General features: G+C 42.8%; 1 protein-coding gene across 1 annotated transcript in view; it reads right to left on the bottom strand.

The window, feature by feature from the left end:
• Window positions 1-1,431: 1,431 nt before the first annotated feature.
• Window positions 1,432-17,461, bottom strand: part of slc25a26 (solute carrier family 25 member 26) — a 63,857-nt gene continuing 47,827 nt past the window's right edge. The window contains exons 7-10 of the mRNA XM_042511225.1: window positions 17,150-17,219; window positions 12,535-12,599; window positions 8,450-8,523; window positions 1,432-1,868 (exon numbers count right to left, since the gene is read on the bottom strand). Coding sequence (XP_042367159.1) covers window positions 1,769-1,868; window positions 8,450-8,523; window positions 12,535-12,599; window positions 17,150-17,219 — 309 coding nt within the window. The 3' untranslated portion in view covers window positions 1,432-1,768. The remainder of the gene's footprint in view (window positions 1,869-8,449; window positions 8,524-12,534; window positions 12,600-17,149; window positions 17,220-17,461) is intronic.

Raw genomic sequence — 17,461 nt, 5'->3', positions numbered from 1 at the left:
ATACTTTTGCAAATCATTAACATATCACATATGTAATAATCAAAAAACAAAAATCACAAAAAAACGACTTTGCATGTAGTATATTGAAAAGATATTATTTTATTTTTTGTGAAATGCTAAAAATAAATGAATATTTAATATTTACGATTAGGACTGATGTTGATAAAAAAAACTCAATGAAAGTAGAAAATTATATTAATTTTAAATATTTTTTATAGCTTAATTCTGAAGTAAAGTATTTGCACAAAAAATAATAATATATATAAATCAATGTTGCTGCTTATCATTGAAATATCCTAGGCTGTAATAAAAAAAATCTATATAGCATGTAGAGTATTGAGAAAAAAAAAAAAAAACCTTTAAAACATTTAAAGGGTTAAAATTCTTAAAATTAATGAATATTTGATATTTATGATGAGATCTGATATTGAAAATATCAGAATATAGACACTTCACAGTTTCAAAAATAATGAAATCAATTAAAGTTGAAAATTATATCAATATATAATAATTTTCAAAGCTTCATTCTGAAAAGCCCATTTGTGTGCAGAGCAATATGTGTGTATAATAATAAAGCGGGCCCCAAGTGTTAAATTAATCGGCTCATCGCTGCCCTCTGTTGAGCTATTTAACTTACATAATTCTAAAATAACAACAAAAGAATAAAAAAGAAAATAATCTTTTAATTTACGACTTAACACTCACCATATAGTCACAAGAGTGGTATTCATTTTCTTATCTAAGCCTTGGCAAAAAAGCCAACAAGTAACTCAAATTACAATAACAATCAGTATCTTTTTAGCACTTGCGAGCATCTTCGTTTGATGGAGGAGTGAATGGATGTTCTCTGAAAACTAAATCTACTCGTGTATCACCTGCTTTTTTGATTAACAAAAGGTTTGTTATTATTATCAAACTATCTTTGGATAAGCCCACCATTTCACATCTGAGAGTCAGAAATCCTCATCAGCTCAAATATAGTCAATCAATCATCCAACCAAGCCTACAAACAAATAAAAACATTTCACAATAAACACAAAATAAACCCTAAACTGTAATACAAAAAACAAAAATGTGCAGGACACCTGAGGCTCCCAATAAAACTAAAGCTTTGCTAATTTAACAAAGCTCTATTGTTGTCAGCATCTTAAGTATAAAATTAAAGCTCTTGCAGGTGGATGAGATCAGTTGTGCTTCAGCGGGAGATATATTACTGCGTCTCTCCCTCGGTGGCTCTTTAACACAGGTGGCCAGGCTTATCAGAGAGAAAAATATGGCTAAAACACTAAAATGATCATGACACCATGTAAGAGGAAGCATTAGAGGGCAGCCTGCAGAGATTCAAATCACAACCTCACCTCAAAGCATAAAAAGAGACAGTCTTTAATACCATAACTCAATGATTCTCTCACACACACACACACACACACACGCACACGCACACACATACACTGGACAGTAACAATGCTTCATAGCTAGCCTTGTGTGACAGGGTGTGGCTCTAATTCACCAAACCGCTGGTGAAGTGTGAGCTCAGGCTGTTGAAACTCAGGGCACAGATGAGCAGGAATGCAGCGCTGCGGGTAATGCGATCAGGCTCATGGATGACTCTTCCTCCTCAAGCACCAGGTGTTTCTGGCTTCCCGAGGCCCAGCAGCATGGAGGCCCTCCAGGGGACAAGGGTGCTACTTCCAGAGACGCTTCCCCTGCTGTTGCTCCACCACATCAGAGCTGAGGACAGTCACAGGGGACAGTCACAGAGGACGAGCTAATACAGCAAAGAGCGGCGGACCTTCTCATAGGCTCCCAGGAAGATGAAACCTCCCACACTGATGAAGGTAATCCTCGGTATGCTTCCTGCAAACAGACTGCAGAAAAAAGAAGACAAAGAGTGATACATGTGATAAATTGCAAAATCACTATTATTAAAAAAATGCAAGCAAGTCAGTTTATAAGAGATGTTTTAAATTTTCTGATTATCACAGTTTTGTAAAATGGTCTTCTCATAATACAGCTAAGGACAATATAGTGGTGGAAGAATCAACACACCTTCATTTTACCTGTTTATTCTAGTCTCTACTGGTCCTGAGCCTTTTTTTACAGCAGAACTCAAATGTGCATTTTTTTTAAGTTGAACTGTGCAAATTTAAAGCGAACACTTAAATCTATCATTGTGAACCGCACAGTCATAGATAATCATACCAGATGATCCACATCATGCACACACATACAAACTGGAAATGAAATATCATTTCGATGTTTTCCACAATTGCAGTTACAGACTACAGGTTACAACAAGGCTAAAAACATGGCGGCGGTGACGTTTTTCAAAGCAACTCGTCCGGACATAATTGAGACACAATGTGCTTTTATTGTTTGGGTTTTTTTTACGTTTGAATTCTGCTCAGTATTTGCTTCAGTTATTTGGGAGAAGAGTGCAACACCTTTTCCGGCAGTGTTTTGTGGACTATAATGCACCCAAACTTTTCATCGGCCTGAAGGTCAGCAGATAGTGACTGAATTTTCCTTTTTGTGTGAACAATCGCTTTAATTCATAACTAGTTTGAACTAGTTTGACGAGGTCCTTAAGTCCACTACAACAAATGTGTCTGAGCTGACAAATACGTGTTAGACTTTGCACAAAATGTTTGGAATTTCTTTGCCACATGCACACACCTCTTCTACAGGGAACAGGCCGACTACAGGCTGATTTTTTTTTTTGTTCTTGGAAAGTTACACTCATTCCTCCAAAGTCTGTGTGCTGCAGCTTTAATTATCTCCATAAAGAAACCCTGTGAACAGAGCTGAGGGCAGCTCAGACTGTATCAGGTATCGCTCCACTGATCGACAGTATCTGTGAATGATTTACGGCACCTTCGTGGAAGCGGGGCCTCGTGTTCGGGTGCAGAGGGTCCATGGGAGCGGGTCGAGCATGAGGCCTTGTTGGTGGAGCCATTTTACAGAGAGGGAGACAGGCCCGAGTTACAGCCAGAGGCCCAACAAGAAGCTGTTGACGTTGCGGGGGTCAGAGGATGTGATGAGCCATGAGAGAGTCCCTGTCTCCCAAGAACCAACCCCCCCCCCCCCCCCCCCCCCGATACACCCACCTGTTTTGGGGGTTGGGCTTCAAGCCCCCACCCTGAGGCCTCCCCGGAGCCCCCTCTCCCCTCTCTCTCTCTCTCTGTGCATGACTGATGGCCGGATGACATTCACATATGTCCCTCTGCTGTCCATCCATCCATTTCTCTCTGTCTCTCCGTCCAGCGACGGCCCCCTCAGCTGGCTCAGTTGTTTGGGGATTTCTCCTCCGTCTTCTTTTCTTGCTGCGTCATCCACTTCTCAGACACGTGCTCACTTCATCCCATCCTGTTCGTCTGCCTTTTAGTGTCTCACTCGCTCCTTTTATTTTCCCCATTTCTCTCTGCCTGTCTCTCCCTCGCTGTGTATTTGCCTACCAACACCTTCCGTCTGCCAGCACGCCCCCGCGCTCACATGGTCTGGCTCCAGCCGAGCCAGATGTAACGGATGAAGAGTATTGTGTGTTTGTGGATGTGTGCCTGTGTGTGTGAGAAGAAACACACAAAATGTCTGTCTGCATTCACCATCTGCGTGGGTCTTTGTGTTTTAGTACTTGTGTTTCTGTCTGTTTTAATTTTTGGGAAAACATTTGAGATGTAATAAAACTCGGTTTCAGTCAGCTGAATTTGTGCCGTTACTGTAAAGAAGCTTTTCCTTGGGTTCCTCGATGGGTTTTTTGTTTTGTTTTTTAATATATTCTCCTTTTATTTTTTAAAATTATTTTACAAAATAACTACAAAATGACAACCCCTCCCTTCAATCTTGTTGGCCCCCTTGCAGTTTCGAGGGAATGTCCCTGTCCCTTTAAGAGTCCAGTGTTTGTTGCTGCGGTGCAGCTTGTGTCTCGGTAACCTGGATGATCAGTGATTTTCTGAGAATGTACTTTTCGTTGTCTGCATGTCTTTTGAGGTGGACTACCCTTCATTAATAAATGAGCCATGTTGACTTTTTGCTCGCAGGGCTTTTGTGCGACTGAAGTAAGGTCCACACTTGTCTCCGTTCTCTCTGAGCGGGGCAGAGAAACACCGTGCATTACAGCTGAATGTAAAACAACAGACTCTCACACTGAGGTGATATTAAACCTATAAGTGCCTATAAGTTCAGTAAATAACATAAATAAACAGTCTCATGGTGCGTTTTTGTTTACGGTGCATGGTGTTTTGGGCGGGCGGTTCTCAGCAGCTGCTCTTAAGTTCAGCAGAGAGGTGAGACAGACAGCTTAGTAGAGCGAAGGTGACGAAGGCTGCGCTCCGTGTTGCTTTGCCCGAGAGGAAAAACATCTGTTTGACAGCTGACATAAAACAAAGAATTGGATGCACTATAAGCTAAATATTCCCGATCCCAATCATTCAAAAAATGCCTTGATCAGCACCCTATCCGATCGGCTCAGGACATCCCTGATTATTAATGTTATTATTTACACCTTTTCCTACTGTAACATGCTAAAATGTCTTCCATAAATAGGCCTACAGCTACAACAATCACGGAAAAATGAACATGTGGCACCAAAGTTAACTGAGTCATCAGTCATTTTAATTTCTTTACTTGCAAACTATGTTGTCTTTCTTTTTTTAAATTGTGGCATCCTGTATTGATCTTATTTCAGTGCACTCCATGACCTTTTGCGATGATTCATTTAATGTGCTCCTGCCAATCAAAGGAACCTGACATTGCTCCGGATAAAAGTGGAAAGTGGAGCTTGATAAATTTAAGATTTGGTTCACAAACTCACTGCCTCACTCTTGTGAACTGCAAAGCTGTACAAAGTGCCAAGCATGTCAGGGATCTTCACACAACTCCAGGTTTCACAATGCCCCGGCCTGGATCGAGTGTTTTTTAAAAGATGGCCGGTGAAGGGTTTGTTGTATGTGAGCCGCAAAGAGAGTGTATGTGTCAGAGAGAGAATCCAATCGTGTTTGTGTAAGCACGACCTGGTGTTAAGGCTCTGACTGAATACTGAGACTCGGAGGTTGTTGTCCTGCCCTTCAGTGTGCTCTTTCCATCTCAGCACAGCCTCCTCTCACCATCTGCTGAAACATGAGCCACAGGCCCGCTGAAGGAGATCCAAAGCTAATCAAAATCCACGCATAGAGAGAAAAACCTGTACACTTCGCAGCTGGACAGCTGAACAACAACACAGTAGAGGCAACACATCCTGACATATACCACTCTGTCTTCTAATGTGATGGTCCTGATTGCCGGTCGTGTGAGGAATGACCTCATTTTAAAGTCAGTGCTCTTGTTTTGTCTCACCTCTTGACTACTGTTACATTTCCTGTCTGGGATCAGGCCCACCTGTGGATTCTGAGACGTCAGAGCAGAGCCAGGAGCTCAAATGTTCCCCCTCGGCTCCCCCGGGTGCCGTGACTCACTCTGACATCACAGCCTGGCCAGCCACTGAGAGCTGTCATCCCCCTGTCGTGGGCCAATCAGCTCTCTTGAGGAATCGGACTAAATATAGTTTCAAGGCACGACAGAAGAGTGCAGAGAACAGTGGTGAACTCAAAGAAGATTTGTTGGCTACAGTTAAAGCTGATGCTCTTGAAGAAGAAAAGAGTGGAAATTTTCTAATGTAAATGGTTTCTGGCACCTGTGTGGGAGTAGGAACGATACTCAGGTTATAAGAAACGACCTTTATTAGTTTTGAAACGTTGTCATAGGATAAATTCAAAAGACAGAAATCATTTCTACCACGTGTGGGTCTTCATCAAAACTGAGGAAGATACTACGGTTTGATGTTTCACACATTCCTTCAGTTGGGGGTGGGTCTACTTGAATTTCTGGGACAAAAGGTGGATAATAATTACAAAAGTCAAGTCAAAAACACAGATGTTACAGCACTTTCCCTAAAAACATCACGCACAGGGTCCCTACAGCTTAAGGTACGGTACATTTAAGACTTTTTAAGACCTTTCAGTGTCACTCTGACTAAAACTTAAGACCAATTTTATAATAACCAAAACTGAACAAAAACAAAAAACATGAACCGACATCAATTACTTAGGGTTAGGGACAGCAGATCCTCTGCTGAGTGTCCTGGCCAGAAACAAGATATGAGTGTTGTTGGTTCCACTGTCCCAATCTGTGTGACGTTAATGTGAAAGGCATTTGGTAATTAAAAAAAAAAAAGATGTCACCAATTATTATGAGATCCTACAATGCAACTTGGGATCATGCAAGATGACCACTGCTCAACCCAGTTTAATTTTGGCAAGGTACTGGAAACATCAAAAAGTCCAAACACTTACATCTATGCAGTCTTTCACTTAATTCGGAGCTTATGGTCTGTCATTTTTAAGCCTTCTGAAAAATGATTTGACATTTTGACATCATTTAAAGTACTAGTATGTAGGATTTAGTGGCATCTAGCCGTGAGATTTCAGAACTGAAACTTCTTCCCGTGCGCCAAGCGTGTAGGAGAGCTATGACAGCCAACCTGAAAACGCAAATTGTCCTATTGAGATACACTGTTTTGTTTGTCCGTTCTGGGCTACTTTAGAAACAACATTGAAGACTTTGTAAGTACAGATGGCTCATTCTGAGGTAACAAAAACACAATTCTAATTTTCAGCTGATTATATAAAAATGAAAACATACTTATTATAAATACTATAACTCTTCTACAAACTGATCCTTTAAGGAATTATTTTTAGATTAATGAATTCAGTTCTTTTAGCGAATCTGTGGGGACCCTGACCCACACAGTGAAGGACACAGAAGTTCATTTGGCATTGGGGCTTTCCTCGGGCGCACTGCACATCTTTTCCACAATGCCCCTTTGTAAGTCAAGAAATACTCTATATTTCGCCTCACTGTCAGAAGTGCTCACATTGTTCAGCCTAATTTCTCACAGTGGAAAACAAGGATTCCTGATGCCACAGAAGTACAATAAAGGTTTACCACAAACTTCCAGAGCCTCTGTTTTGTTGTGTGTATGTGGTACAAACATGTCATTTGTTTACTTTTCCTCCATTTTGGTTTATGTGAGGCACAAAGCAGACACAGCCCCGAGGACATGCTGCTTATTAGATCTTGTTTTGACATGATTCCTGGTGCAGTTTGGTTACTGAGGGGAGGCCCGGTGTGAGCTCCACTGCTCTCTGCTAACCCGGGGTCTCTGGGGCATGGCACACACATGGAAGCACTTTAGAGCTTCACTACACTGCAATTGGGCCTATTACCATAATTACAGCTTTAAAGCTCCAGCAATTTGTATCAGGCATGCACCAGCGCAACCACCAGGCCTTTGGCCCTGCGGAGCAACAGCCCCCCCCCTTTTTACTTTCTACACACTTTCCTTTGTGTCTGCATTTCATTCTCTGTGTCACTCTCTTTCTTCTCAATCTCCACCTTCTCTGGTTACATCAGTATCGGGGGAGAAAAGAATTTTTTAGGAGTTCATCATGTTGTACAGCTTACGGTGCATGCTCTCCAGGCTGCACTGAGGCAGCTGGTCCCAGAGGAGAGTTGGACGAGATAGAGAGGGATGGAAAGAGAGAAAAAACATCAAAGGTTGCTGTGTGGTGCAGAGGTGGGGGACTGGCATCAAAGCGCTCCCCTGTACATTACCACTTGGTTACTGTTGCAGCTGGGAGAGTGGGATTTGGGCTTTTCCATAGGGGCCTGCCAACTATCACCTCATCGAGATTGTGCAGTAGTCTCAAACATGATCTTTATTAAAATCGAAGGTTGGCTTATTACTGATGCCTGAAAGCAGTTTGTAGGGAATCACCCTTGGCTCATATTAAACACAAAGCTGAAATGTAATTTGTCTCTGATTAGATTCCAACGCTGCAGCCTACACAAACAAACAATAACACAGCGTTTTGTGTTTGCGAGTGTGTGTTTGTGAGACAGAGAGAGAGATGTCCCACTGGTGTTTGGCCCAGTCCCAAACCAAATCTGTTATGAGCATTAAGCCGAGGTGCATCCTAACTAAATGATGGCGGCTTGTACACAAGCGGGCCAATTATTCACCGCTGCTGAGGGTTTGTTTAAGTGCTGGCAGCCCTCTGCAGACCCATTAGACCTGGCCTTTTGTCCGGTACGTATCATAAACACATCAAAACACTCAAATAAACCCTTCCACTTGGCCCCTGTAACACCTTAATCAATAGGACGCTATAGCGAGTGGGCAGAAAAAAGCTTTTATATGTCTAATTTTTCAGCTGCGGCTGTAAATTCACGTCCCACCCAGTGCAGCGGCTCTATCATCAAACTTGATTACGTGAGGGATCGGGCAGAGTTAAATCAAATCATGTAAAATAAGAGGTTTATAAATGGGCTGGGATAAAACAGTTTGTGTAAAGAGGCTGCTTGGTTTTAAACAAACACACTGGCCGTTTTTTCTAAAATGAAGACATGCGCTCACCCTGAAAGGCCTCGGCTCCTCCACACGTCGCACAGCACCTGCGGGATGTTGCCATTTGCTGTGGTTGACCCAGCCTAGAAAGAGAGAAAGAGAGAGAAAATAGAGGTGTGATGACGGATGGATCGTCTCCTTCACTTCCTGCTCCTCCAACAGACACCGTGTTTAGTCTTCCTCAGCAGAGCTTCCTTCAGCTCCCCCTCTCCCTATTTTCATTCCTCTGTCTCTCCCTCCATTTCTCCTCATGGACAGCTGTGTCAAGCGAAGGTGACACCTCCAACACCCACCCAGGCACCCACTCGGCAACACACCCAGCCGTTTGCCCACCCAAAAACACACTCAACCAGTTCTCCTCGTCTCCCTCCACGCCCGTCGGTCTAGAACTTTTATTTACAAAATATGGGCTTAGCCGGCTAGAGAGTTTTTAATCCATCACAGTGGAGTGACAGAGGGGTATGAGAGCTGCAGGATCAGACCAGTCAGGGTTAAGTGAAGGTGTGTGGTGGCAGCCGGGAGGAGAGAGACACAGAAAGAGGCAGGAGAGGAGAGAAGGGAGTAGGAGTGTGTGTGTGTGTGTGTGTGTGTGTGTGTGTGTGTGTGTGTGTGTGTGTGTGTGTGTGTGTGTGTGTTTGTGTGTGGGATAGCGTGCACGGCAGTCTAAGTTACAGCTACACTGAGCATGTAGGAAACAGTTTGCGGCATCCGCTGTAAATTGTGACTCCCAGATCGGCTGGAACGAGAGGAAGATTCCCACATTTTATTCATGTGAGGAGGGAAAAAAAACACCCCTATTCCTTATGTTTCTGTTGGAGACAGGTGGCTGAGAAATGACTCTCCCCCTCTCCTCGTCTGACAAGTTTTCTTTTCCTTTACCACTGTGGAATGGTGGAAGGAGGGGATGGAGGGAGAGGGTGTCCAAAACACACACACACACACACACACACACACACACACACACACACACACACACACACACATACACACATACACATACACACAGTGTAACTTATGCTGACATACAAAAACATCTCCATGCGGCTCTATCCATACATTTCTTTCTGCTTTTGTTGGCTTGCTGTTATCTGAGTTTCTTACAATCATGTGCGAGTAGTAAAAAATGTGTCCCACGCTGACCCTCTCCATTCTCTCTGCATCTTTATGCAATAAAATGTCACTGACGGCCGTTCAACAAGGCGTTAGACCACACCGGGCTGACATTGGTTCCTATGTTTGCCACAGTTGGTTCCAGAGGAGAGGAGCGAACATGACATTGATGGCAGCGGCGTGGTGCTCTGACAGGAAACACGCCAGGCTGAGGAGAAGAGCAATGTTGTACAGTAGCAGCGTAGGGGGCGTGCAGAGGCAGCATGGTGATCCAGGCTTGTTGCCAGTGCTGCAGCCAGGGCGGTGTGGCAGGAGTCCTGCCCTGGAGGGATTTTACATGTCCAGCTGTGTCCTGGACATCCGCCCGCTTTGGCCTCGTCCGCGCGAGGCTGCCTACTGTACAACACCGCTCTTTCATTCTGTCGGCCGTACAGAAGAAAGAACCCTCTCCTCTGCTGCTGTGGTGACGGAAACTAATGTGACAAGTTCCAACACCCACATTTCCTCCGCTTCGTCCAATCCAAACCATCCATACCCATCAACACCAGCCCTGCTCTCTCTCTGACTCTGTTTCACTCTCCTGCCTGGACTTGTCATCTCTAGCTGCTGCAGGAGTTTTTAAACCAAACTGAAGTCTGACACGATTTAAAAAAACAACAACATTTAACCTTTTAGGGTGAGACACTTCAGGCGGAAAGGGAAAGTCCTTTTTGAGATGTAATATGCTGCTTTAATTGTTTTTATGGGCTCATAACTTACATAAAGCACTTTTACATTTGTTTAGGAAAATTTTAATAGACACCTAGTCAGTTCATTTTACAAGCAAAAATTAGTAAGATTAGTGTCTTCTGGTGTGTCAGTCACACTGACTTGTTGCTTTTCTTCATCATACACCATTACAGCTGCCTTATTTCAGATATTATTTTAGTTGAGTGTAGAGGTTTTTAATTATACATACACACTATAACATTTATTATCCTATATTTGTATCTTTTGTTATTATACATTGCTATTATTGTTTGTTGTTTTGCATGATTTTATTTCTATTTTAACTGTTATTTGTTTGCGTATTGATTGTTTTTATTGTCTTTGCTATGCTCGGAAAATGAGGGTCTTCCTCAACAAATTTACAGAGTCGTAAATACATGTTTGAGTACATGATAGCACGTTCAATAACTTTGGATTACAACAATTATGAAGTAAAAAAGAGAAGAAATGCATTTGAAAATGTAATCTTTGTCTTTAGGAAATTGAGACGGACATTTTTCACTGTTTTGTTCATTTTCGGGACTACATGTTAAATCATAAATTAAGAACATAATAGACAGATCAAAAATCATTGGAAATAAAGAATAATAATTAATTGTAGCCCTACAATTTGGACCAGCTGGATTAAATAAGGATGGTGAGGGAAGGTTTTCCATCTGATATCGAGTAATAAATGTGAATTTGTTTTGCAAGACAACCAAACTGGGCATGCAGCTTTTGTTCATAACAAAAATATACCCTGAAAGCTGGCGTTAAAGGATGTTTTAATTTTCATTTTGTATGGTGTCCATTTATTGACTATCTCAAAGATAAATAATTGTAAATTATGTATGTCTGGCCTTTACCTGTATTTTTGTAATATGTAATTTATGTAACTTTGTATAAAGAATGTGTGGTTGTTGATTATTTTGTTATAGTCTGATGTTTATTTGATGTTCAATTTTGAAAAAGGCTGTTGCTTCAGTAGATAATTAAATTAACAAAAGCAAATGAAAAACTATTTCATTTATACACTACTGAATGATTCCAGACAAAACCTAATGCACTCTGCAGTAATTAGTGGGAATTTTAATGCTTGTTATGAGATAATTATGCTTATAATGACAGTGTTTAGACCTGGATGAATTTTAAACCCAAATACCACCAGTTTGATGGCGATAACAGTTGAAATTGCAAAGAAGCGTGTCATCCTGGCTTTTATTTTGTTGAATACCTAGTGAATAAACAGCACTGTGGAGTTATCAGCTGTTACCACCATCAAAATCGAGGCTATTAAATTTCATTCCAGTGTTTTTCCAGCTCACCTGTGGTGCCTTCAGTGAATCAAAAACTTGGCCTTATAAAGTTATAACCAAACGTTGTTGAGGCAGCGCAGGCCAAGTCCTCTGCTGGTGGTAAATTACAGCAGCTGCATTTCAAATAATGTTTACAGGAAGCTTTTGTGCCGTGCTGTTCCACCTACAGCCAACGGCTTCTCGCAAGAGATCAAGACTGTCTGAGTGTTTTGTTAATTCCAGTGTCTCATTAGTTAGGATGGGGAGGGGGGGGCGAGGAATGGAACACTGTGTCTTCTCCAAGGACAGTTCGTGTGTGTGTGTGTGTGTGTGTGTGTGTGTGTGTGTGTGTGTGTGTGTGTGTGTGAGATTGTGTGTGGGGGGGGGCTGATTGGGGTAACTCTGAACTCACTACCCTTTACACACACACAGGACATAGTGAGGGAAGCCAGAAGTACAGTTGTAGCAAGCCAAAAGCGCAAGAGGAGGTGGGGAGAGGGAGGAAGAGGAGGGACACTACTACACAGAGAAAGAGAGAGAGAGAGAGAGAGAGAGAGAGAGAGACGGGGACTGTTTGAGAGGACGGACAGAGTCGAGGAGCTAACAGAAAGGGACACTGGCCTTCTGGTTCACCTCTCAGTGACAAGCAGCCTTGAGATGGAAATTCCTCTGGAGCAGCAACAAGTCCTCGCTCTTACACTAACCATGTGCCCAAACATGTCTTCCCGACACTGTCCATGGTCCAGATCAGGTGATAGATGTGTGTGTATGTCTCACTACTGTCCCGGTGCTACCTCAGCCTGCTCCATCCTGTGTGCGGACACTGTTGAAATTTGCTCAGCTCTCTGCCTGCGAGGCATCACCTGACAGCAGTGTTTAAAAGTTGCTGCCAGAGGAGGTGGTGCGCCGTGTGTGTGTGTGTGTGTGTGTGAGTGTGTATACCTTTGCGAGCATGATCCTGGTCTTCGCCACGTCAAGAGGAGTGGTAACAAATGCAGCTACAGCACCTACGAAAAGACACATGTACCCACACATTTAGCAAAGTGCAAACATAAAAGGCCCTTTGCTCTCTGAAGAGTCTTTAAATATTGAAAATAAACCCATAAAAATGTCCAATTACTTAACCACAGATACAGTAACGTATTAATTCAGCAATAAATAGTGGGACTCTTGGCCCTACACTCCATTAAGTTCATAAACATGATAATATTCCCCATCCGAGACCTTTCCCGTTATTAGACCACAAAAACCAGACAGACACACTTCTATTCCCACCCCCTCCCCCTTCTCCCTCATCCAAGCCGCACCTTCCACTGAGCTACACACACACACGCATGCATGCACGCACACACGCACGCACGGACACAAACTCCTTTTTCCAACACACTCAAGTACAGACACACAGACACACAGACACACACACACACACACACACACACACACACACACACACACACACACACACACACACACACACACAGCTGTGCGTACAAGCATGGAAAAAAGACACATTTGGATGTATTCAGAGCACATCAACACAAAAATGACACACACATACTTACATACTCAGGCTCACACACACACACACACACACACACACACACACACACACACACACACACACACACACACAGACACACACAGACACACACAGACACACACACACACACATTCTCCCTCCAATAAGTTTTATAGAGAAGTTACACCCCAACTTCCCTCCATCCCTCCAAGTTGGAAGCTGGATGGGCGGCACAATCCAGAGGTGTCCCCACTGAGCCGCAGTGTGTCTCGAAGTGAGAAATTGTGTGTATGTGTGTGTGTGTGTGTGTGTGTGTGTGTGTCTGTGTGTGTGTGTCACCCGCTACAAACATAGCAACTGCTCTCAGTAAACATATCCATATGGGCCACCGAGGAGCAATGTGACTCCAAGTGAGCTGAGGGATACAGGCATCAGGATCAGTGCGGTGTAACACACCATTACATTTTACAAGTAATGCTCGCTCATTATAAGAGTGGATTTAAATGATTTTTTCCCTACTTGGGCAGATAAAACTACATTTTCTCTCTTACTGTAGCCCTTTTTTTTTTTAAAATAATCTTGGATAGCAGTAAAATGATGCTTTATCCCAACAAATGTACACACGGCTGAACTGGAGGATCTAAATTTGGCTTTGGAGGAAGCATGTGATGTGATAAAGGTTAGACGCAAATCAGACGGTGATGTAAGCTCATCTCGGGGTAGGTTTTTTTTTTTTTTTTCTAGGCAGTTCAAACGAGGTCAAGTCTGTCGTAAGTCAGTGCAGGGTACAAGTGGAGATATTTGGGATGATTAAAGGCGCCTGTGTGAGCATTTCCAGTGTCAAGCAGATTATGTATGAGTGAAAAAGAGAGAGTGTGAAGCGCGATGTAAGGGGAAGTGACTGAAACTTGAGGATCCCTCTTGGACAGCAGCTCAGCGGCAGAGGGACGTGAACTTGATTCCTACCCTGGACCCACACCCTCATACACCCACATGACCCACCCCACCTCAACACCCCCAACCCCTCTTTCTTCTCTCCTCTGTTTGGCTCAAATGTCCCTTGATCTTTCCAATTACATTTTTTTAAAATCATTTTCCCTATATTCCTCAATTAATGTTATGTTAATGTTATTATGTTATGTACTAGACATGAAGTCTGAAGACTGTTTGAAGCTGAATACTCGAATACTACACATCTACATGTAGGGGTTCAACGTTTTTTTTGGTTTATTTTATTTGTGTGATTGGAAAAGTGGGTCAGAAATCTACTTGCCGAAGGTGAAATTTTACTTGCACCTATAGAGATCGATTTAGTTCAAGTCAATTATCCTCCATGTGCAATTAGTGTAAATATTGTTTGTACATATTTTATATATATGTATTTGTCTAGACTGTGAGTTGTGAGTTGCACCTTGTAATTTCATGTTACTATTTTGCACCTTAGTGTCTTATTTACTTGGCACCTTGTTTTTTCTTATTCAATATTTTTTTGTATTTGGAATGATTTTTTGGAACTATTTTTTACTATTATATTGTTCTTTTTATCTTGTACGTCATAGCTGCTGTACCACTGCACATTTCCCCGCTGTGACTGGCACGTCATCTGCTGACAGTTTGTTGTCAATAAACTTTGCTACAAGCTAACTGTTTATTGAAACAAGGGATGTGCCTTAAACCAGCCACTGAGGACTGGGTGAGCTGAGTTGCAGATGACACCATGAGACAGGCCAGTCCACACTGCTGCAACTTTTCCTTTTAATTTTCTTAAACAGTTTTGTCTCATCGCAAATATTTGGTCTGGCTTAAGAGTTTTATCTTCACTAGCTTTACAAAAGGTTCAGCCTATCTAATGTGACAGCGCAAAAGTTGTTTTAGGACTCTTCTTAAACTGACACACGGCCCATTCTGTTCCTTATCTCAAAAGTCTTTTATGTCTCTCTTCCTCTGCGTGTCTCGATCTGTCACCCACTCATCCACGTCTTCTGTCTACTCTTTCCTTCATATTCTGATTTCTTTCCCGCTTTCTCCTTTTCTTCCCAGCATGGACTGAGTCCAGGTCGGGGTGGCGCAGGGCCACGTCTCAGCTCCTTAGGGTGCTGTTTCCTCATCCCCTCTTCTCTCCTTCACCTCCATCTCCATGTCTCCATCGCCCCTGGAGAAGCTAACCTCAGTCTTCCGGTTCTGTCTGGCATGTTGTAGCGTCTTAAGAGTTATGGACTGAAATTGTCCAACAACTGCTCCATGTACCGGCCTGCGGAACTGTTCCCCTGAAAATATGTATTTTGATTGTGGTTCTGCCTTTTCATCGCGAAAAAGGTAAAGACTGAGTGGAAAGATAGATGATGTGACACATTTTTTATTAAGAGCTACAATACTGGAGGCACATGCTATGTTGCTACAAGCCCCCTCTGGATTTAAAGCCTTCTCTCTGGTTACAGTGATACTGTTCAGCACAAGCAGACCGAGTTTTGAGTTTGTTTTTTGGTACACTAATGTAGTACGTGTTTTTTTTTGTATGTTCTGGTGTCAGTATATGGCCATTTAATGTCTTTTTCCTTTGACAATGCCTCTCTATTAACTTTAAACTTTAAGCACAGACATCATCCATACACACCTATGAAAAACTGAAAGACCAATGTACAAAAGACCAACTGAATGAAACACTCAACACTGCACACCCACTCAGGTGTTTTCGCTTACTGTGACTGATTAGACCTCGGCTTGAAGGTGGGAGGAGTTACGCCCAGAATTACGTGATGTTACTAGAGTCAATGAACCAATGAGAATGATAAGTGTAAGAGAAGCTGTAACTCGTGCCGCTCTGATAGATGCATCCAAACTAACAGCACAGTGAGACGCCAATCACCTCCAAAGCTCTGAGAGGAGGTCTAATCAAGCATATTAAAAGAAAACACCTGTGTGGGTTTAAGCGCGAGTAAAAAGGCTTTGCAGCCCAAACGCACCAAACGCGAAACTGACATGCCTTATTTAACGTGGGTCAATGGATGCTTCTACAGCAAGCTGCAGACATCACGCTAACACCACAGAACCAGCAGTATTTACGGAAAAGCTCACTATTTAGACAAGATGGTTGTATATTAATAAAATCTCACATCATTTTTTATCTATTCCTATTTGAGTAATGCTTTATGACATTCCAAAACCTCATCTATATTATTTTGGAAATAAGTTGCTATATATACATGTAGGCGGCAGCAACAAGTTTGTGTGGAAGCAGCCATTTCATTTCATCTTTTGTTTTTTCCTCCCGGTGGTGTTGAGGTGATCTTGAGACGAAACTTAAAATCATCAAACACAGAATTATGTTCAAACTCAAAAAAACACTGACAATCACTGAATCTCTTTGGCTCGAGCTTGCAGCCCCAATCTTGTGTGTTTTACAGTCTGATGTAGTTCTCTCTAGTTGTTGTCTTTTCCTTTTTCCTATTCGTCTTGTTATTAGTCCACTCCCCTTCCCCTCTTTCACTCCTTTGCTGCGCCTTTCTCTCTCCCTCTTACTTAAACCACTTCAGGCCCCAGTGCTCAGGAGGTCGCGCAGCTGCAGGGGCCCATACCCAGGAAGCGGCCCCTCTCATCCCTGCTCTCCCCTCCCTCCCTCCTGTTGTCTGTCTCTCCCCTGATACTCATCCACAAAAAGACAGACCGTAAAAGTCTGCTATGGTATGATATTCATTGGCTAAGGGGTTTGAGAACTGTCATAATGAGACTTTCTTGAGAAAAGGCAGAATAAAATAATTGCTAATGTACCACTTAAAGAAGAATGGTTGGAATTGCGCCCTATCAATTCTTCTCTGTACAGCGAGGATGGGATTTGCCAGCTGAGCTCACCTTTGTGGAATCTTACAAGAATGTGGCTTTGGGTAAACTTGTCCTGCCCCAATGGTCATCTATTCATCTATCTATTCATCCATCCATCCATCGATTTAGCCATCCATCCCTCCCTTCCTTCTTCCACCCCCTCTTTCCCCCCTCCACCCTCTCCGCTTCTTTCCCAAAGCAGCAAATAATCCCCTGCACCTGCAAAAGCTCCGCACACTGCAGCCTGCCAAGAGTAGAGCGTGTGACCTTGCCTCCGTGACCACAGAGTCTGGGAGAAAGAGAGAGGGAAATGTCGAGAGAGAAAGAGAGGGTTGTCGATAGAGGAGGATGATGAAAGAGCGAGAAAAAAAAGGGAGAAAGAGGGAAGGGAAACAAAGAGAGAGAAGATCGTAGTTAGTGGAGATATCAGACACATTGAAAACACATTGTGAACCTTGGTCCGGTCTGGGGTCCAGGCCCGCAGCTGGGAACTGGCCTGTCCGGCTATTTTTATGTTGCCTTTTCTCCCCA

This window comes from Plectropomus leopardus, chromosome 2 (assembly GCF_008729295.1).
Source record: "Plectropomus leopardus isolate mb chromosome 2, YSFRI_Pleo_2.0, whole genome shotgun sequence".
In the NCBI taxonomy this organism is placed as follows: Eukaryota; Metazoa; Chordata; class Actinopteri; order Perciformes; family Serranidae; genus Plectropomus; species Plectropomus leopardus.
This window is presented reverse-complemented; position numbering and strand designations above follow the sequence as displayed.